The sequence below is a fragment of the Phacochoerus africanus genome, chromosome 2, assembly GCF_016906955.1.
Source record: "Phacochoerus africanus isolate WHEZ1 chromosome 2, ROS_Pafr_v1, whole genome shotgun sequence".
In the NCBI taxonomy this organism is placed as follows: domain Eukaryota; kingdom Metazoa; phylum Chordata; class Mammalia; order Artiodactyla; family Suidae; genus Phacochoerus; species Phacochoerus africanus.
The window spans coordinates 27843177-27865981 of record NC_062545.1 but is presented as its reverse complement, the minus strand read 5'-3'; the positions used below and the strand labels follow the sequence as shown (position 1 = coordinate 27865981).

The 22805-nt window shown below is 40.3% G+C and overlaps 1 protein-coding gene across 3 annotated transcripts; it reads right to left on the bottom strand.

Annotated features, from left to right (window-relative positions):
- Positions 1-2506: 2506 nt before the first annotated feature.
- MTFR2 (mitochondrial fission regulator 2) lies at positions 2507-20925 on the bottom strand. 3 transcript variants are annotated; one of them, XM_047770123.1, is made up of 8 exons: positions 19225-20919; positions 18512-18628; positions 15034-15138; positions 14262-14374; positions 12601-12836; positions 10781-11135; positions 6495-6666; positions 2507-3363 (listed from the first exon to the last, which is right to left on the bottom strand). In XM_047770123.1, exons 2-8 carry the CDS (start codon positions 18572-18574, stop codon positions 3349-3351), a joined length of 1059 nt encoding a protein of 352 aa, XP_047626079.1. In that variant the 5' UTR covers positions 18575-18628; positions 19225-20919; the 3' UTR covers positions 2507-3348. The 3 variants fall into 3 exon arrangements, with proteins under 3 accessions (XP_047626079.1, XP_047626080.1, XP_047626081.1); XM_047770124.1 differs by having other exon boundaries at positions 6482-6666; positions 19225-20918; XM_047770125.1 differs by lacking the exon at positions 2507-3363 and having other exon boundaries at positions 6372-6666; positions 19225-20925.
- Between the last annotated feature and the right edge of the window lie 1880 nt (positions 20926-22805).

The following is a 22805-nucleotide window of genomic DNA, read 5'->3' as shown; positions in this document are numbered from 1 at the left end:
GCAGGTTCAATCCCCAGACCGGCACTATGGGTTAAGGATCTGGCGTTGCCACAGCTGTGGCTTAGGTCACAACTGTGGCTGGGACCTGATCCCTGGCCTGGAAACTCCATATGCCACTAGGCAGCCAACAATGACAAAAAGAAGAACAATAAGAACTAGCTGGTGGAAGGATGACAGGGTAATGGCTACTGGGAATTCTGGACAGTTAATACTACTCAAGCTGACCACAGTGGAAGGAAGGCTGAGCCCTGCCACATTTTTGGAACCCAGGTCTTCTGTGGATGACTAGTCTTCTAATGAGTGGTACAACACTGGCAAACCTTTAGGAAATGCCCTTGGCTGAGGACTGCCTTGCTCAAGGACCTGTCCCACTCCTCAACACTTGTACATGTGAAAACCCAGCACCCTCAGAGCAATGGGAGACTACTCTGAAGGGCTAGCCCAGCTTCGGAGCTCCCTAGGCAGTGTGCTGGGGCCCCTGAGGAGCCTGGGTTACAGCGCAACTTCTCCCTCAGCCAATCCTGCCTCCTTCCCTTGCAGGCGGGTGACCCTGAGAACACACCCAGATGGGCTTCCTCACATTATTCTCTATCTCAGTCCACCTCCCCGAGAACGCAACCCACAATAGCCCTTTATTGATAGAAATACCTCACCCTTCATTCCCACTGACTTAATTTTAGTTTTCTTGTTTTTCCACATATAACAAATCCAATTGCATACTTAACCTCTCCAGCCTAAGGAGAGTCTGTACTTGAAATCCAGCAAAATTCATTCAAAGTCCTCTTACCCTTTTGCTACCATCTAAATCATCCTCCGTGTAAATGGCTTCTTCTCTCCCAACCCAATTTCCCAACATTTCTTAATTAAGGAACAAATGCATCCTCACTGTAAAAGCAAGGTCTTTTGATAGCCCCTCCCCATAACAGTCCCAAGCCACTATTTTCAATGTGGGGGCCTCCCCAGTGATGGCTGCATCCTCCTAGGAAGTCCCACCCCCCCTCCTTGCCATCATCCGTAAGTCTCAGCCAGCCAAGATTTTGAACAGCATTAACTTCCTGCAATCTATGCTACAAAACCAATTATTTTTCCCCAGTAAAAAAAAAAAAAAAAAAAAAAAAAAAAAAAAAAAAAAAAAACAGTATTAGAAGGCTTTGTCAAATGCCGTAATTCATTCATTTATGGGGATTAACTAACAGCCAATCAAGAACGAGTTAAGGCAACTTAGCCTAAGTCATAAGAAGGAGTAGAGAAAAGGGACTTTTTTTTCCTCCCTGCTTTTTAGGGCTACACCTGTCGCATACAAACATTCCCAGGCTAGGGGTCAGATCGGAAGTGTAGCTGCCAGCCTAAGCCACAGCCACAGCAACGCAGGATCCAAGCCGCATCTCCGACCTACACCACAGCTCACAGCAATGCTGGATCCTTAATCCACTGAGCAAGATCAAACCCTCATCCTCATGGATACTAGTCAGGTTTGTTAACCACTGAGCCATAATGGGAACTCCAAGGAGGGACTGTTATGAGTCAAGTGGGAGGATTCATGTTTTAAGAAGCTGGCATTTATATAACTTTCAGGAAGAAAAGGTTCCTGCATTCACAGTAGGTTTAGGCAAGTTTAAAATATAATAAAATGTTATAAGTAACACTTAGGTATTAGATAATTTGTGTATAGGTTCATGGTGAAACCCTCACGAAATCACCAGGAGCCCAAGCACAAGGCCATTCAGAAGGCCTCCTAAAGGGGAATTTCAGGGCGTGGTCTAGTGTCTCTGACATTATAAGTCAGACTAACTACAGGGGAGCCCAAGGTCCACTGATGGCTGATGCACCATGGTGCTGACATGCTCTTTGGGCAAGCAGGAAATTCACTCTGAAATAGAACAGAAGAGCCGTCCCCAACCCAAAAAAAAAACAAAAAAAAATTTGAGGTTTCTTCAGAAATAGACTTCATTTGACAGAAAACAGCATCTTCCAAAGGTTTCTGCTGGTTGTTGGGGTGGGGTGCTTTGTTAAGCATTTCTAAATGAGGAAACTATCAAACTGAAAATGCAACACCACCTTGGGGGATAGAGAACTCTAATGATAAGGACAAGAGAGGAGAAAAGGCAGATGGGGGCAATGTTTAGAAGGGGTAGGAACAAACAGCAAGAACCAATAAATTATTGACACCAGGATAAGAAATATCAGAAAACTACACAGAAGGAATAATAGGCAGGTGTGAAAGCCGCACTGCTCTCCTTGCTGTATCATCATGAATGCCTTTGGCTGCAAGTAACAGAAAACCCACAAAGCACATTTTTTGTTTGTTTGTTTATCTTTCTCATGTAACAAGGAATCTGGAGATGGCTCTTGCTGATGTTAGTTCCACAGCTCAGTGATGTCACATGAGAAAACGTGGGCAGAGAGACAGATACCTAATTCCAAACTTATGTGTGTTTCAAGTTGAGACTTTCTAAATGTAGTAAGGAGAGAACATGAATGGGAATTGCTATAAAACACAAACCACTTCAAAAGGGCATATTTATTTACAAAGGAACAGAGTATAAATGTAATGAGGAACAGAGGAAATAAAATGACAGCTGTACCTATTAACATAGCAAGTGTAGACAAAACTTAATAAGAAGATTCTTTAAATACATCAATACTCTAGCATTTAAGGGTCAAAATCAGCCTCTAAGAATAATTCTTTATCATCTCAGGAAGATTTTTTAGGAGGTTCAATCCACGAATCAAAAGATGACTACTGTAATGAAAGAATTATAATTTTATATTCTTTGAAAATCTCCAAATTGCTAGAGGCCAAGTAAATCGGATCACTATCCTCTTAATGAGGATTAGTAATTACTTTAAGACATTGTTTTTTAAAACCTAAACATATTACCTTCTGTTGAGTAGTACAATACAGACTTATTTTACATTATTTTCTTAATTCATTAAATGGTTTCTGTTACCTTGTAATGAGATCTTACTATTCTCTGAGAAACATTAAATCATTTACTATTTGGCTCTGAAGAGAATCATTCAAAGTGTACATTCAGCTTTTAATAATATTAACATGCATGGGGGAAAAAACACATCTGTATACCCAACTATTTTCAGTGGCCAGTTAACTGCTGGATCTTCTAAAACTAGAGACAGAAATTCTTAACAGTCAAGATCCTTCAGACCTTTACACTAATATACTCCAGTGTATAGACTACATTTAACTTCATTGACAGGAGAAGAGACTTTTCACATGTGGGGGGAGGTGTGCTGGCATATTTCTGCAGTTGCGCCTAAAAGAAGACACGGCCCCTGCTGCTTACACCTTGGTCCACACCTGCTGTGTTTGTCAGTTCTTCCTTTAGTTCAGCACCCTTCAGACTGTGAAACGGGATATCCAAACGGAAATAAAGCAAATATGTAACACAGAAATTAGTCTGGTGTAAAAAAAAATAATAACACAAGCACCAAATGACCCTTTGAGGCTTCACTCATTTGATAGTAAGTAGCGGGGTTTTTTTGGAGGGGGAGGGAGGGTCGTATCAGGCATGGGCTCCGGTTGAGGACCCAAAGGTGAGGACAGTCACCGCTGCACAGACTGAGCTCTCCGACGATGACAACTTGAGTTTCCATGTGCCCAGCCCAATGTGAGGTGCCATAAAATACACAAAATGAGATGGTTCTTTCACTAAGATGCTGTGGTCGGCTGGAGAGAAAAGGCTAAAAGAGCAGTGAACAGTATAAGACAACCCAGTAATACCTCCTTCTCCACTATCACTGGGAAGCAGTGTCTTCAACCTGAGCGAGCTTCTCAGATAACTGAAGGTTTTCAACATCCGAAAATTTAAATAAACCAAGTTCTAGTCACTGCTCTGCTACTTAGATGATGGATTACAGGCAGATTACTTAGCCACTATCAGGCTCATTTTCCTCACATGTAAAGAAGGAACTGGCAACCCAAGGGCCCATCGGCAGACAACTGGATTAACAAATTGTGGTATAAATAAACACACACACACACACACACACACACACACACACACACACACAGAGGAATATTACTCCGCCATAAAAAAGAATGAAATATTGCATTTGCAGCAACGTGGATGGACCTAGAGCACATTATGCTTAGTAAAATAAGCCAGACTGAGAAAGACAAATACCCTATGATGTCTCATATATGGACTCAAAAAGAAAAACAGATGAATGAATGTATATACAAAACAGCAATAGACTCACGGATATAGAAAACAAACTTGTGGTTACCAGAGGAGAGAGTGAAGCAGAGGAGGACAAATTAGGGGTATGGGATTAACAGATACAAACTACTATAAATAAAACAGATAAGCAACAAGGATATAATGCATAGCACAGGGAATTATAGCCACTCACTAGTAATAACTTGCAGTATAATCTGCAAAAACACTGAATCACTATGGTGAACACCTGACACTAATACAATATTGCAAATCAGGTGTACTTTGCTAGAAAATATATTTCTGGGAGCTCCAGTTGTGGCACAGTGGAAACGAACCCGACTAGTATCCATGAGGATGTGGGTTCGATCCCTGGCCTCACTCAGTGGGTTAAGGATCTGGCATTGCTGTGACCTGTGGTGTAAGTCACAGATGCGGCTCGGATCCCACATTGCTGTGGCTGCGGCATAGACTGGCAGCTGTAGCTCCAATTTAGGAAAAGAAAATATTATTTCTGTAAAGGTCAAATGAGATGAGTATAAAAAGTACTTTTGCAAGCTATACATTTCTATATAAATGTTGAACATTTAAACACATTTGTATTTTTAGGTGTAAGTTCTAAGGTAAACCAGATACTTTTTTGCCCTCTTAGAGTTAAGAATACAATCTTCTGAGTAAACAAGATAAGCATCAGCTTTTGTAGAGACACAAGGTAACTCAGAACAAGCTTCCCCTGCTCTGTCGTGATCTTTGAGCTGCTCTCTGCTTTTTTCTTTTTTTTTTTTTTTTTCTTTTGAGGGCTGCACCCTCGGCATGTGGAGGTTCCCAGGCTAGGGGTCAAACCAGAGCTACAGCTGCTGGCCTACACCATAGCCAGAGCAATGCGGGATCTGAGCCACGTCTTCGACCTACACCACAGCTCACGGCAATGCCAGATCCTTAACCCACTGAGCAAGGCCAGGGATTGAGCCCACATCCTCATGGATCCTAGTCGGGTTCTTTAGCCACTGAGCCATGGTGGGAACTCCTGCTCTCTGCTTTTTAATTTTCCCATCCTCTCCTTTGATGTCTGGCTAATGTCTGCCACTCCAATGCCATCTGCCCTCTTTCACTCTCCTCTCATTCCCAAGGCTTATTCTGATTTATTACTTCAACTAAATTATGAAATAGGAAACTACCCCCACCCCAAATTAGGGTTACATCTAAACTCAAAAAAAGAGACTTCAAGTAAGGAACAACCTTTAGGGTCAAGTATTGAAATACTGGCGTTCCCATCGTGGCGCAGTGGTTAATGAATCCGACTAGGAACCTTGAGGTTGCGGGTTTGGTCCTTGGCCTTGCTCAGTGGGTTAAGGATCCAGCATTGCCGTGAGCTGTGGTGTAGGTTGCAGACGCGGCTCGGATCCCATGTTGCTGTGGCTCTGGCGTAGGCCGGTGGCTACGGCTCCAATTGGACCCCTAGCCTGGGAATCTCCATATGCCACAGGAGTGACCCTCAAAAGGAAAAAAAAAAAAAAACACAGAAATACTGTGAGGTTTTTTTTAACATATCCAATGAGCATAGTCATTGAAGATAATTATGATCTCATTCCCTTTGTGAAAAGCACGGTTAACATCCTATTTATCTAAATAAGCCACAGTCTTAATATTTAACCAGGAAAAATACTGGGAGTATTCACATTTAAATGTGGTTAGGTTAAATCTATGACACCATTCTTCTCTGGCCCTCTCAAAGTTTCAGACACTCAGTTCATACTGCAGACAGCAATGTCGTTAGCACCCATGCAAGATAAGCCCTTATGAACTTATACACAAGTATTTTTCTTTTTTTGTTGTTGGTTTTTTGTTTGTTTGTTTTTATTTTTAGGGCCACTCGCTCAGCATATGGAAGTTCCCAGGCTAGGGGCAAATCAGAGCTACAGATGCCAGCCTACACCACAGCCACAGCAATGCCAGATCCAAGCCGTGTCTGTGACCTACACCGCAACTCACATGGGATCCCCGACCCAGTGAGCGAGGCCAGAATCAAACCCACATCATGGTACGAGTTGGATTCTTTTCTGTTGCGCCACAATGGGAACTTCCCACAAGTATTTTTCAAAGCAAGTGTTTTAACTCAAAAAATTGCATAGTATGATAAAAGCTAAAATGAGCATGTATGTAAAAGTCAACATAAACATTAGCAGCGCACAGTATCATCAAGCAATTTTATAGCCTGTTCTGCATAATTACTTCAAGAGAACTTGAAAACAAAGATACATCATGAGCAATATGCATAAGAAAAACTGAAAATGTAACCTTACATTATAACCTCACCCTTGATGTTTCTGGACTAGAAAATGGAGAAGCCTCCCAAGAATTATTTTCTTTCTCAAAGGAATCTTCTTGGGATGCAAATTTCTGCTTAAGCGCATGGGATATTAAAGACACTGGATCCCAAGGTGAGTTGTGTCTTTTCCTTTTATGAATGGGTCTGCCGCCAGGTGACCTTTTAAAAAAATGGAATAAATTGAAACTTTGTGTCATTTACATTCTCTATTAGCAAACAAAGCAGAAATAAGGACATATTATAGCAGAAATATAAGCATAATATGTTACAATCTAATCAGTCTTCAAGAGTTTGAAATGTTTTGTCTGGAAAAACAAATCTACAGGGCACAAGCAATTAGGAATCAGAAAGCCGAGAGCCCACATGAGGCTCTACCACAACCTGTTAAAACCAGGGATATCAAATTTCATCTTTATTTTTAATTTTCCAATTTTCTGTGGGTAGAAAAAAATTAAAGTTAAAAACTTTTTTTCCCCTTTTTCATCCACCCCTGCAGCATATGGGAGTGCCCCCATCCAGGGATCAAATCCAAGCCAGAGCTGCCACATCGCTCCAGCAACACTGCATCCTTAACCCACTGTGCCACAGTGGGAACTCCAAAAAATTAAGAACTTTTAAACAGACTGTAGAGTTCATGAAAAGAAAAACATTAGGCTAATTGCTTATTCATTCAATCAATCTTCACTTCATGCCAACTAATTTACCAGGCTCCATGCTATGCTTTGGGGGCAGAGCAGTACCCTGCTCCCGTGAAACATTCTGGTGGCAGCAGTTCATCAATGAACAAGCAAGCAAGAACATTTTGGACACAAATTAGTGCTGAGAATGAAATAAAATAGGGACTGTGATGGTAGCTAGGATGAAAGCGCTTCAGATGAGATAACGGGGAAAAGCCTCTTAAAGGAGGTGACGTACTCTTTAAGGAAATGATAAGCAATCAGTTTTAGCATAAATATCCAGTGGATGCATCAGGTCAGGAAGGCGGCTGGCATCTGTGAGAAAAGAGGCGGGGGGCACAGGTACAGTTAAGTAAGATGGAAAGTAGGACATGAGGTCAAAGAGAAGAAGCAAGGGCTAAATCCTGGAGAGGCTTCCAGGCCACAGCAAGGTGTCAAGATCCCATTGCTAGCACACTGGAAAACTACCAAAGGGTTTTAAGCAGGGAAAGGCATGCTCTGACTTCAATTTTTAAAGCTTACTCTGGTTACTATATGGAGAACAGATAAGGAGGCAAGAATGCAAAGTGAGAGCGTGTTTAGGAGGCTGTCACAAGAGTCCAGGCTACCTAAGATGTAAGATGGTGGCTCTGACTGAAGGGTGGCAGCGGGGGCCACTGAGGGTACATAAATTTGAGCTATATGCTGATGGGAAGGATGAGAAAGGAAGGAAAAGAAGAAATGAGGATAATTCCCAGACACTTGGATGGAGCACCTGGGGGATACTGTTGCCATTTGCTAGAAGCAAGACTTGGGGAAAGAGCAAGTTTTCAAGGTAGAGAACAGAACAGGCAGCAAGGAAGAGTTCGGTTTTGGACCTGTGACACGTGAGGTACCTGTGAGACACGCAACTGAAGAGGAAGAGGTCAGGGCCAGGAAAGAAAATGTGGGTTTCATGAGCATGTAGCTGGTATGTAAAGCCAGAGGACTACGGGAAGTCATCGAAGGAGACAATCTGGATGGAAAGAAGGGGGCTGAGGGCTGAGCCTTGAACAAGCCAACATTTAGAGACCAAGCCCAAAAGAAAGAATAAGCAAAGAATTAAGGAGTGAAGAATGAGGTAAGGGGAAAACTAGGGAGTTCCCATTGTGGCTCAGCAGTAATGAACACTAGTATCCATAAAGGATTTGGGTTTGATCCCTGGCCTCCTTCAGTGGGTTAAGCATCCGGCGTTGCCATGAGCTGTGGTGTAGGTCACAGATGTGGCTCGGCTCCCGAACTGCTGTGGCTGTGGGGTAAGGCCAGCAGCTGTAGGTCTGATTCGACCCCTAGCCTGGGAACTTCTATATGCCACAGGCACGGTCCTAAAAAGAAAGAAAAAGTTGTGTATGGCAGCGAGAAACTAAGCATGATTCCCTTGAGGCCAAATGAAGAAAATGTTCCAAGAGGACCCCCAGACTGTATCAGATGCTGCCGAAAGGTCAAGTAAGAAGAACAATAAGAACTGACCATTGGATTTAGCTACATGGACTCACTGGTGACCTTCACAAGAGCAGTTTTCCCTTTTTTTTTTTTTCCTCTAATTTCTTTTTTTTTTTTTTTTTTGCTTTTTAGGGCAGCACCCATGACATATGGAGGTTTCCAGGCTAGGGATCAAATCGGAGCTACACCACAGCCACAGCAATGCCAGAGCCAAGCCGCATCTGTGACCTACACCACTGCTCATGGCAACGCTGGATCCTTAACCCACTAAGCAAGGCCAGGGATGGAACCTGCAACTTCACAGTTCCTAGTCAGACTCATTTCCGATGTGCCATGATGGGAATTCCGACAAGAGCAGTTTTCAATGGAGTGACGGGGACAGACACCATGTTACAGTGACTAGAAGGCAGTGAGTGAAGAATGGAAACAAACTCCAGACAACATCAAGAATTTATACCAAAAAGGGACCAGATAAACTGTAATAGCTAAGGGTATACATTTCTTAAAGATGGGAACTGTCCAGGTGTGAAGAAAAGAATAAAATAAAGAAGGAAAGTCTGGGAGCTCCCTGGTGGCTAAGTGACTAAGGACCTGGCATTGTCACTGCTGTGGCTCAGGTCCAGTCTCTGGCCTGGGAACTTCCACATGCCACAGGTATGGCCGAGGGGGGAAAAAAAAGGAAAATTTGATGATGCAGAAGATAGAAAAGATTTTTAAGTGGAAAAAAACCTTAAATTTCACTTAAAAGAAACTTCACTTAAAAAAATTTTTAAGTGAAAATCTTGAGATAGGAAAGGGAACCAGTGACCGGGGTCGGGGGGATGGACACGGACACGAATGAAGATGCTTCATTCACAATAACAAAACGGAAGGTGGAGACCATGGGTCGTAAATCTGTAAATGTAAAGATGTGGGACGTCCCATCAGATTTAGCAGTAATGTGTCCAGCTAGGTTAGTTGTTAGAAAAACGAGAGAATGGGGGAATGGAGGGTAGAGTCTATGGGCCTTTCAGTTGTTTCCCCAATGTTACAAAGGTAACAATCACAGAGTCGCCATTTTATTCTGACTGGAACCAGTAATACCAATAAGAGATCTAGTTGGGACCAAACATGTACATACAGCCGTAAGATTTTTCTCTGTACTGCTGCCTCATAGAAGGATCCATCATAACCTCATTCATAATGAAATGATTCATCTGTCCTAACACTATTCTATAAAAAATATATTTATTTTCCCACCAAAACCTCACTGAGGGATGTTCAATAAACACAGCAGGCAGATCTCTCTGAAATCCCACTAAAATTGCAGTAAAGACATGGAAAAAGAAGTATATCCACAAAGAGATTGCAAGAAGAAAGTGTAGATAAGATTTACGAGACAATGATGAAAAGCTGGAAAGCTGATGGTGGCAAAGAGAGTAGGGAGTGAGCTGCTTTCCTGAAAACAGGGGGATTGAGGAAAAGTCTACATGCTGAACGACACGTTCCTCCCTTGCTCTTTCCCCACTCAACTTGCAAACCACCCAGCTTGCACCACCTGTGTAACCCCCAACTCTCCTGACCAAGGAGGGAAAATTCTCCAGTCCCAAAAAGAAGACACACAGCTACTGAAATATGGGGTCTGGCTACAAAATGGCCAGATCTTCTACTCAGTCACTAAATTGTGAAGCTCATGAGTTGGCAGCCCCACTTCACACCAAGAACCTTCAATCAGCTTTTCCTTGTCACACTTTTGAGTGTATAGCCAAGAATCACCAGATATTTAGATAAGGCTCCAAAACGACAGAGAACAAAATCAACAAGAGGTAAAAGGAACTCAAGAAAAATGGAGATAATTCCAGAGCAAAGGAAAACATGAAATAAAACTATCGTTAAGGAGTTTCCACTGTGGCTCAGTGGTAAGAAACCTGATTAGTATCCATGAGGACATGGGTTCCATCCCTGGCCTTGCTCAGTGGGTTAAGGATACAGCGTTGCTGCAAGCTGCAGCGGAAAAAAAACAAAAAGATTCTCTCTCTGGGAGGGGTATTTGGAGTGAGGAGGAATCGAAGAGCATTATATATGTTTAATAAATACAATAATTTTTTTAAACACCAATAAAATTTTCATTCATTTCTCAAATTATGATAACATACCTTTCAATAGCACGAAGTTTAACCTTATTCATATCCTTCAGCACATCCAACATGTTTGGAACATCTTTATTTTTCTGGTTTTTTGAACGATGACTGCAGGTGGTCTTCCTATCATCTGGGTGCTGTTTCTTCACTTCAGTTGCTGAATTATCTGATGCACAAATATTATCAGCCGCTGGTTGTAGGAGAGGAGAACATGGAGGCGGCAGAGAAGACAACTGAGGGGGCAGTGGCGGAGGAGGGGGTGCGGGAAGCACTGAACTTGAAAACGAATCTGGTTCATCACTCAGTGGAGTATTCTCTGATGGTGCCATTTGTCCCAAACCACTAGGCCTGTCATTCAGGTCCAAGGAGCCTAAAAAAATATTTAGTCAGCTGAAAAACCATGCAAAACTGTCTCCGACATAATACATAACACTAATTACAACCAAAACAGGAAAAACTTCCATAATGATACTAAAATACCAGTAAAATACCAATGCAGTGGCCAGGAAGGAGAAGCTATCCCATCTGCTTAGTCATTTCTCTAAGAGTCAAGCAAGTAGTAAACTATTTTTAATCCAACTAGGATCCTCTGGGTAGGCCCTTAAAAAGGGGAAGGGGAAGAATGCATTTTAAAGAGAAAATAAAAAGTGCTTTACACACACAACCTGAATTTCGTCCTATTTGCAAAAACTAAAACATGATCAACAACTTGTGGCTAGAAACACACAAACTGATATATTCACCCCATGATGACACTGTAGAAACACTCAAGCATATATATTTTCTCTGCAAAAGCCTAAGATGAGTACTGAATACTTAACTTTTTCACAACAGATTTGTTCCTAAAATTATATGTAACATGATTGCTTTTAAAAGTGTATGCATCATATCTCATATATTATATATTAATACAAACTATATATTTCACACAAACTATGAATACATAATACTATATAAAAATTATGTGTTCTATATAAATTATATGAGTTTATATGGATGTTTTTATATACATGTAGATATTGTGTGTGTGTATTATGTAAAGCAATTCATATCTATAAAAATTTTTAAATGAATGATTGGAAAATATTATTTGCCTGGATTTGGCAGAACTTAGCAGCAATAATTTCAAATTACAAACATTTTAAGTCTCAAACCTATCACACTTCTCTCAAATTAATGCATTCCTCTGCTTAAATTTCCAACACTTTTATATAGAGTTAGAGAAGCCTATAGTCAGCCCTCTGTACCCACAGATTCTGTACCTACATATTCCACCAAGAGCAGATCAAAAATACTTTTTTTTTAAAAAGTCCAGAAAAGTTTCAACAAGCAAAACTTTATTTACGGTGCACTGACAACCATTTACATATAGCATTTCTATTGTATTTACAACTATTTACATTTGTATTAGGTATTATAAGTAACCTAGAGATGATCTAAATTATACAGGAGAATGGAGGATATGTGCAGGTGATATGTAAATATGCAATTTTATATAAGGGACTTGAGCATCCTTGGATTTTGGTGATCACAGGGGTCCTAGAACCAATACCCCATAGCTGCCAACCTATAACTATATTTAGAAAACAGGCTTTTAAATACACAACTATAATTTTAAGCAGTATAGCTAGCTCTTCTTTAAACCAAAGCCACCCTCAACACTACAAATATGTCTTAATTAATTCCAAATAAACATCAGAGGTAATACATACCCAACATCCTTTTGTATTTAGTGTCATTCATAAGATACATTAGCATCAAACATCTTTATTCAGAATTGTACTGACTTAAATACTAGATGAACATCATGGAAACAAAAATCCAACATTACTAACCAGAATTTGTACTGTTTCTCAGTTCTTGCGTGCTCACAATTGCAGCAATCTGAGAGCGAAGAAAAGCAAGCTCATCTTCAAGGGCAGCTATTTTTTTAATTGCAGCTTCATTTTCATGCCAATCATTTTTTCTTGGTTTGTTGTGCCTTAGAGCAGGTGACAATGGGTCTTCAACTAGCTGCAAAGGATGGATAAATGCAAGTTTCTCCTTTTCTTCATTTTTCCATATACTATTTCTGTGGGTAGAAGGAAGAAGTGTAAAGAGAGAGAGAAAAAGGGAAGAAAATTTTCCAAGAGAAATAAATTCCTTCAGTCAAAGAAGAATAAAGACACTGAAATGAAATCAGAATAACTCTCCTTGTCCTGTAATCATATCTAGACTCACTGAGGACAAAACATCTCATATAACTTCATATTCTCAATGCCCAGAATAGAATGCTGCCTTTAACAGGTGGCCAAAAGGTGGTCAGTGATTGAAGGAACAAATTTTGCTTTCAGACTGTCAACCAAAAATAATTATCCTATAACTATTCTACCTATTTAAACAAAGTACAGATTGATTTACTTGGAAATAAAATTGATTTTTTCAGAAAGTCTACATATTCTGAATATATGGAGCTAGAGGATTCCATGTTCCGTTAGGGGTTAAATTTAACATATTCTAATTTTTGGCCAATTTATAAACCAGTTTAATATAGAATAAATTTGGTTAGAAATTTTGAATAATTGACCCTTATTGTAATGACAGCCTGTAACTGACTACACTTACACCTAAGTTAGCATTCCAAAGCAGTAGTAACACATCCAAATTTTGAAGTATATTTAACCATCAATATCTGACACACAGTAAACACTATATTAAAGTTTTGGCTAAATATAAAGCTATCACTCGAAAAGATACATGTACTCCAGTGTTCATTGCAGCACTGTATACAAAAGCCAAGATAATGGAAACAACCTAAATGTCCATCAACAGAGGAGTAGATCAAAAAGATGTGGTACATACACACAATGCAATACTACTCAGCCATTAAAAGGGAAGAAATAGCAGCCTTTGCAGCAACATGGAAGGACCTAGAAATTATCAGGCTAAGTGAAGTCAGTCAGACAATGAGACACCAACACTAAATGCTATCACTTACATGTGGAATCTAAAAAAAAGGACACAATGAACTTCTTTGCAGAACAGATACTGACTCACAGACTGAAAAACTTATGGTTTCCAAATGAGACAGATTGGGGGGTGGGGGGATGCACGGGGGGTTTGGGAGGGAAATGCTCTAAAACTGGATTGTGATGATCATTGTACAACTACAAATTTACTAAAACTCATTGAGTAATAAAAAAATAAAATAAAATAAACCTAGCATCTAGTAGAGGTAAGAGCATTCTCCTAAAAATGAACATGGTGCTTTTGATATCCTCTTAGTGTCATTCTTTCCTAGGCCTGGGGTTAGGTTTAAATGTGCATTAAGAAAACCTGGCTAAAAATGAGAGAACAAGAACATGAGTTGTCCTTATTAAGAAGAACTTAGGAGGACACAGCATAGTTCAGAGATAGACAAGATAAAATGGCTCAATTAGTCTGAACACGCTTCAACGTGTGCAAGAATTCACATCAGGGCCCACACTCCACTTTCCAAGATAAGTAGAAAAATTACCGAAATCTGAGATAACTGGCTTCTTCATCATCTGCCACACACAAAACATCAGCAAGAGATGGAACTATAGATCCATAGTTAGCAGAGTCCACAGAGTTCAAGAATGGAATCAGCTAAAGGGAAAAAGGAAAAACAAAGTCAGAGCTCTGCGGGGAGAAGGGAAAAGTCACATGTCACATGAACAACCAAACAAACAAAACCTAAGGGAAATATTATTCTAAAGTCTACAAATAAGGAATTCCCATCGTGGCTCATGGCTCAGCAGTAATGGACATGACTAGTAACCATGAGGATGCGGGTTTGATCCCTGGCCTCGCTCAGTGGGTTAAGGATTCTGTGTTGCTGTGAGCTGTGGCATAGGTCACAGACATGGCTCAGATCCTACACTTGTGTGGCTGTGGTGTAGGCTGGCAGCTACAGCTCCGATTTGACCCCAAGCCTGGGAACCTGCATATGTCACAGGTGTGGCACTAAAAAGATAAATAAATAAATAAAGTCTACACACGTGGCAATAATCTCTCCTCCAGTGAGTGTCATCCATCATAGAACACAAACCAGAAAAATAAAACAAGCTACTCAGGGGTTGCTTCGCATCTGCCAATATTTGAATGTAATTATTTAAAGAAACAAAGACAAAACCTACACATGAGATGACCTGTTAACTAAAGGTTTTTGGCCTGTAGGAAACATTTCTACTTTTGTTCACCCCCATGCCCCTAGGAGGACCTAGGATAATTTTATACGTGGTGCTTACTGCATGTTGACAACTTACCTCAAAATTAGGCCTGGGACAAGGTTCTAAAGGAAGAATTTTCCCAATAATACGAACAATACTCCGAGCTGATCCATAGTCTTTATTTTCCCAGATCTGCAAAACCTATTTAAACATAGAGCATCATTTAAAAAGTAGCACTCTATTATGAAAAAAACAAATTTCAAAGATGCAATACTCATTATTTTAAAAAATAAAATGTAGAATGGCATACTTTTAAAGTATTTTCTTCAAAGAACTAAACTTTATTCATATTTGTCTTTTTTGGCTGCACCTGTGGCATGTGGATGTTCCCGGGACAGGACTCAACAACAACAACAACAACAACAACAAAAGACAAAAAAAAAACCAAAAAACTGAAAATAGAGCTACCATACGATCCAGCAATCCCACTGCTGAGCATACATCCCAAAAAGATGAACATTCTAAGAAAAGAAACACACACCCTGATGTTCATTGCAGCACTGTATACAATAGCCAAGACATGAAAACAACTCAAGTGCCCATCAATAGATGACTGATTGAAGAAGACACACACACAATGGCATACTACTCAGCCATTAAAAAGAATAAAATATTGTCATTTGCGGCTACATGAATGGACCTAGAAAATAGCATACTAAGTGAAGTAAGACAGAGAAAGACAAGTATCATATCACTTATACATGGAATCTAAAAAAGTAATACAAATGAATCTATACGCAAAAAGAGAAACAGACTCATAGACATAGAAAACAAACTTATGGTTACCAAAGGGAAAAGAAAGGGAAGAGGGATAATTTAGGAGTATGGGACTAAGAGATACACACTACCATACACAAATGAGATAAGCAACAAGGATTTACTGTATAGCACAGGGAACTATATTCAAGTATCTTGTAATAACCTATAGTGAAAAATAATCTGAAATATTACATAAGTGAATCACTTCGCTGTATACCTGAAACTAACACAATATTGTAAATCAACTATATTTCAATTTTAAAAAGGAAAAAAAAATAATGCTTTACTTACAGTGGAATATATCTTCTAGTAGTCAGTTCTTGAAAAGATAATACAAATGAAATGTGCTACCATAACTCAAATAATACTTTGTTCTTTAGCATGGGCTTCCCATATTAGTATAAAGTATTCCCACAGGAACCTCCCCCCAAATGACTTAACATTTGTTCTTTTGGCAGAGATTTCAACACAAAGGAGGAATTTTCTCTCTTTACAAAGCCTTAGTAATTGGACTTTTCATTTTTCCTAAGATCGCATTATAAGGGCACAGTTTATTATGAGCAACAGATACAGGTAGCATCCTATTAGCATCCTCATGGAACTATCCAGTAAGCAGAGGGATACACAGTTCTAGAACCCAGGAGAAAGCCTGTGATTAGAAAGACGGATTTGGGATCATCAGCATACAGACTACATGACAGGTAAAAATCGAAGCCACAGGACTAGTTGAGGAAAACTGGGGCTAGAGAGACAGATTTGAAAGTCATCAACACAAAGAATCTTCTGCACAAAGTCATGCCATTCCTCCGTTTTTAAATAGTAAGGGTTCTGAATTTATCTGGTCATACCCAAATACCTGGGTCTAACATACAATACTGATTCCATCAACCAGCCTCACAGTCTTCCACCAATTCTGTCAGCTGAGTCTCCATAACATGCTCCATGAATTCCATATTCATTCTCTAATCACCCTTGTAGGTCCTCTGAGCCCTATTCTATCTATCCAATTTAATTTCTCACTATCCATTAACAAGAACACATGCTCTTTGGGGTTAAGCAGTTTTCCTCATTGTCTCAAGAACAAACCAATATTATCCTAATTGCCAAGATTTTATTCCCCTGTGCACCCTTGCTTAGAACCACAGGCCAAGAGGCCTCACTATAGTGAGGGTTGCCATTATAAATAAACTCAGCTTTGATTAATGTGAATGGTAACTTCATGTCTTGCTCTGCAATGTCCATCCTGATAAACTTTTGTCCTTCTCTCTCATTCATTCATTGCTATTGACCATCACCATTTCTCACTCTTATTCTACTCCTGACTGTCCATCTTCTTTTCAAGGCCTATTTATGTATATCTTCTGACCAACTACCTTCTACCTTCTCTGGGATGTTGCTTATTCTTTCACTTGTATCTTAAATGTTTTCCCTAACTATGAAGGTGTTTTTTTTTTTCTTCTTTGTCTTTTTAGGGCCACCTAAAGAAATCCCTGAAGGCATCAATAATCTACTGAGAAACAAATCTTCAACTATCACTCAGTCCTTGTTATTTTTAATCTCTTCAATTCTGAAATTCAAAATGCTTCAAAACCATTCAGTGACATCTTCTATTTTGTCATCAAGTCCATGGCTTCCAATATCAAAAGAATGTGGATAACTCCAAATCTCAATCTCTTTTCTTTCCTACAGTGTAGAACCCATATACCTGCAGGACATTTGTATTTATATATTCTAACAGCACATCTGACTCCCATTATCTCCCTATTTAAACTAGTTTCTCATATTGAGTTGCTTATTTATTTATTTATTTATTTTGGCTTTTTTTGTCTCTTTTGTTGTTGTTGTTGTTGTTGTTGTTGCTATTTCTTGGGCCGCTCCCACGGCATATGGAGATTCCCAGGCTAGGGGTTGAATTGGAGCTGTAGCCACCGGCCTACACCAGAGCCACAGCAACGCGGGATCCGAGCCGCCTCTGCAACCTACACCACAGCTCACGGCAACGCCAGATCGTTAACCCACTGAGCAAGGGCAGGGACCGAACCCGCAACCTCATGGTTCCTAGTCAGATTCGTTAACCACTGTGCCACGACGGGAACTCCTGAGTTGCTTATTTATATTAATGGCCCCATCATTCTTCAACTCACTTTTAAAATCTCTGCATTATCCTGGACTAGTCTCCTCTAATTCACCACACCAAATAGCAATGATTTGCCCATTCTGTAAGCCCCCTCTTACGTTCAGACTTGTATTATGGTTATCTGTTTATGTTTCTTATACCTCCTATTATATTTTAAGCATCACAAATACAAGAACCATGCATTGCTACTCTGCATCACCCACAGAACCATGCATATTGTCTTGGATGTAGTAGCTACTCAATAGGCAGAATCTGATTTGTTTATAATTCTCACACCTAAGTAAATCTCTCTCCTTAAGATTTATTCTGAATTTGTTGAACTATAACTCACCATTCTATGTAAGTTTTTTAAATATTTTACCTATGAAGGTTTTGTCTATCTTTTGCATCTTCCTTTGTATATTCTGTTGGCATTTGACCTAACAAGTAAACAGGTTCCTAATAATCTTACCTCCTTTTTTAACTCAGACTATGGAAGCTACACTATTGCAAACTCGCCTCCATTACACCTATTGAGATGTAACAATTTTGCCTTGAATGTTGACATATACATTATTCCCAAAGTGAGACCCAAAACAAATACAACTGGTTCATTCAAATCCATTAAAAGACATTTACCTGGTTTATGGGAACACCAAAATATTCCAGCATCACTCTTAAAATACTCAATATGAAGGACATTGATGAAGCAAAGACAGAAGCAAATTCAAGGAAACATTATCAGTTTCTTGATACCTTCAGGGAAAAAGAAATTTTAATTATTACTGGATAAACAACTGTCACACAAATTGTGGGAAAATTCTTTCGTTACACATTACCCCATCAACTAATCTCTCTGTCCAGCAATATTTTGATGAGAAGAGAGAATAAGGAATGGGGAAGGGCTGGGAAGAGAAACTTCAATTTATCAGTTAAGATGCATTAAAAAATTCATAGGATTTTTTTTGAGCCTCTGAAGGGACCTAGTTAATAATCAACGACAGATTGGAAACAGCAGGGAAGCCTTCAGGTTAATTACAACAGAGACGCTCTCCCCGAAAGCTTTGAGCTGAGACTCAGGAAAAGCGATGAGTTCAGCCCATCCTTGAAAGTAGGCAAGGAGTCGATTCAAGGCTTTGACAAAATGAAAGGCAGCTCTTCCTCATTAACTTATCAGAGTACCACCCATCCCACGCGCTCACTTTAAAGAAGGAATATGAACCTCAGATAGGTAACGACTTAGTCACCCAACTACTGAATAACAGGCCGAGACTAGTGCCCAGTCATGTCACACGCTTTGGCCCCAAGCGTCCTTCGGGTCTCTCCAAACTCAGCAAGGTCACCGAACTCACCTCCCTCCGAAACCCAGCCTCCCGGCAAACACCGGAACTTCAAGCTGAAATGGTTAAGGAACCTCCCGCGGAATCCGCAGAGGAGGAGGCCTGACATGCACTCGTCCTGGTCCAGGAGCTTTCAGACGTCCAAGCGCGCCCGCCCGCGCACCTCAGCTAGTAACGGCGCCTCGCTAGCCCGAGGCTCGGCCCTGGAGCCCCCTTGCTCGGCAGCGTTAACTCTGCGGGAGGAGCAGCCCCCTCCCGGGAGTCTTCCAAACAGTACTTCGCCTCCACGACCCGCTCGCTACTTCCGCGTTCCTGGAGGAAAATTAAACTCCGCGGGCCGCGACGGGTGCCCGGTCTCATTGGATAAGGCTGAAGATCGCTGCTAGTGATTGGTTAAGAAGTGGTTAGTTAAGATTATTTAGACCGGCTACCGGGCTTTCCTTCTCCTTCAAGAGGGCGGGCCTCCAACGAGGCAGCCAGTGGAGGCCTACAGCCGGCGTGTGGGCGGGGCGGGGCGCGCGGGCCTGGTGACGCAAGCTGGTGACGCAGGCCCTTGACGCGCCTTTAGATTTCCCCCGCGCTCACGAAGGCTTCAGGCTACGGTTCGGCCGTTGGGAGAGAGTATGGTCCTCGGGGTCAGGCCCGCAAACCGGGTTTCTTGCCCCACACGTATCTTGGCGGGAAGAGTATGTCATCCCCTATCTCCAGACTCGAAGTGGGACCGCTCTCCCAAGTCTGCTTGTCGTGGAGAGTCACGATTACTGTTTCATATTCATTCATTCATTCAGCGAACATCTGTTATATGCTTCTGGGATTAACAGAAGTTAAACGCTGTCATCGATGAATCTGCAGCATTGCCATACTTAGAATACTCATTGACGAATCGTTCTCGGTTATCCAGGCTGCCAAATATGGGCCGAACGCTGACCTGGTTTAGTAGAGGATGCCAAAAGTGACGACCGACTCATGACAGGTGATACGTTATTTGAGGTTAGTGGCTTCACACTAGACAATAGTACTGCTTCTCGTATTTCAGCGAGAACTGCATTAGAGTGACATAATTAAGATCAGCTGTATCTGCTGCTCACCCTCACAATTGACAAACTGGAGGATTTTTCAACTGATTTCTCTGTGCCCACATTTAATTCATTCAACTACAATGAATGTCTACTATGTGCCCCGCATCCTTCTGAGCACAGGGAATGCAATGAGCAAGGCAGCTAAGGTCCCTGACCTCCTGGAGCTTACATTCTAGTGGAGACTTGAGAGAGGATTTCCCTGAGCACCATATGTAAATAGCATCTCTCTCTCCCCTTCCCTTGATTTTTCTGTATAGCACTTGAATCATGTATATTTATGCTCCACCTGTTGCCTAACTAAACTCCAGAATAGGAACTTTTTGACCCATTCTGTACCTCCAGCACTTTTGAAGAGTGCCTGGTATGTATCTATCTGTTGGACTTTCAATAATAGCCTCTCCAACCCTAACCATAGGATCTCATGAAAAGGGGATATCCAGGTTGGGATGCACATGCCCAGAAGTTTTACATTCCAAAAAGAAAGAAAAATACTTAGAGCCTTTTTCCTTCTGTTCTGTTGCCTATGCTTGAAACCTCTCAGGGGTAGTAGAATGCAGTACACTTAAATCAACCAGCACTATTTAAGAGATCAACTACCTCTTAAAGGTTCATTAAAACTTTACACTTGTTTATTTAAAATTTTTAAATATTATGACACTAAGATCAAGATTCTCCTTGATATTAAAATCATATTTCAAATTAAATTGTCCTGAAAGTCTCCTGCTTTTTATATTGATAATGGAAATGATTATGTAAGAGAGCTACCTATCTATACCTACTCTATATAAATTGCTATTTACTTGTGATATATTAAAATTACAAAATCTAAGTTAAACGTTTTTAAGTCTAAAAGCAGGATTTACTTTATTCGAACCTTTAAATAACTTATATAAAAGAAACAGTAAGACAGTTATTGTAGCAGTGTTTCAATCCAGAGGTCTTATGTGTTTATTAGCTACTCATACAATTTTTGAACAAAAATATTTAGACCTCTGTAAAAGCAAAAAAGTGAATTGCTGCCTGATTTTGTTTTCCAATATAATCATGTTCACAAAGAGCTGTCTTGACTCTTGTCAATCACTTAAGAGTTGGTTTAAAACCAAGAACACAGAAAAATTAGTTTAAGGATGTTCTTCCAGTTTTACGCTGCTTCAGACAGTCCAGTTATTCATCAGTACTCTAATGTTTCCATTTAATCCTTTTCATTTTTAACAATAATCAATTCATAATTTTCAATACTGTCATGGTCCAAGCAACAGGAATCCTAAATCTTCATGAAAATGTAAAGTAACATACTTTGATTAGTCTTACCGCTAATAGTACATTTTCATTCAAAGATTTGGCATGTCAAAAAAGAACATGGCAGCAGTCAAAATTGTGAAAATTCATTTCTATCACAACACTGAAAAACTGTAGGAACAGAGCGTTACTTCATTATCACTGGCAATTAACTAATAACATACAGGTGCTTAAAAGTAAGCACCTGAGAGTAAAATGTAGTTAAGTAATCCAGAAGGCTAGAAAAAAGTTCAGCTTTAGGTAGCACAACATTCCTAGCAGGGAGCTATCCAGATTCTCCATGCTTCTATATAAGCAAAAACCTGCTATTTGCAAGCTGCCTACTCTTTTTAAATATATAGTTGTCAAAATTAACTCTTCAATAGAAGTCTATATATCTATGATTTTAATCTATCGGCTCTGGTTCTGCCCTCCAAATATGGAACATGTTAAAATGATGACAATGGGCAAAGTGATAGCAAATGCTCTTCCAGATCTTATATGACTTCAATTTTCTTCTATTTCCTCTTCTCAGGAAAAGCTCTTTTTTTTTTGGTCTTCTCTAGGGCAGCATCCGCAGGCTAGGGGTCTAATCTGAACTGTAGCCACCAGCCTACGCCACAGCAACAAGGAATCCGAGCCGCATTTGCGACCTACACCAGAGCTCACAATGCCAGATCCTTAACCCACTAAGCGAGGCCAGAGATCGAACCCACAACCTCATGGTTCCTAGTCGAATTCGTTAACCACTGAGCCACGATGGGAACTCTGGAAAGCTCTTTTTAAGTACTTGAAGACTGCTTTCAAGGACTCATCTCAGTAATCATTTTTCTACAGTGATCATACTTTTTCATTATTTGCATCACAGTATCAGCCCTCAAGCTTCTGGTTCTCCTTCCTTTAAAAACATTAAATGTCTTCTCTCAAAAACATGGTCCTTCAAAACAACACGTGGCAATGTAAGCCATGTATAAACAAAGATTTAATAGTCCAACTCTTCTGTTCATAGCAACCTCAACTCTCCTGTTCAAATTTTTAAGGCAGCTTTAAGTTTTAGAGGAGCCCTAAGTTACTTGGCTCACACTAATCCAATCTCTCCACATATGCAGTTATCATGCTTTCATCTATATGCTCGAGGAGCATTTATTACATACATATGTATGCTATACATAGTTCACAATACTAAGTGTTAAACAATTATCACAGAAAAAGGACACATAAGCAGAATGAGTTGCC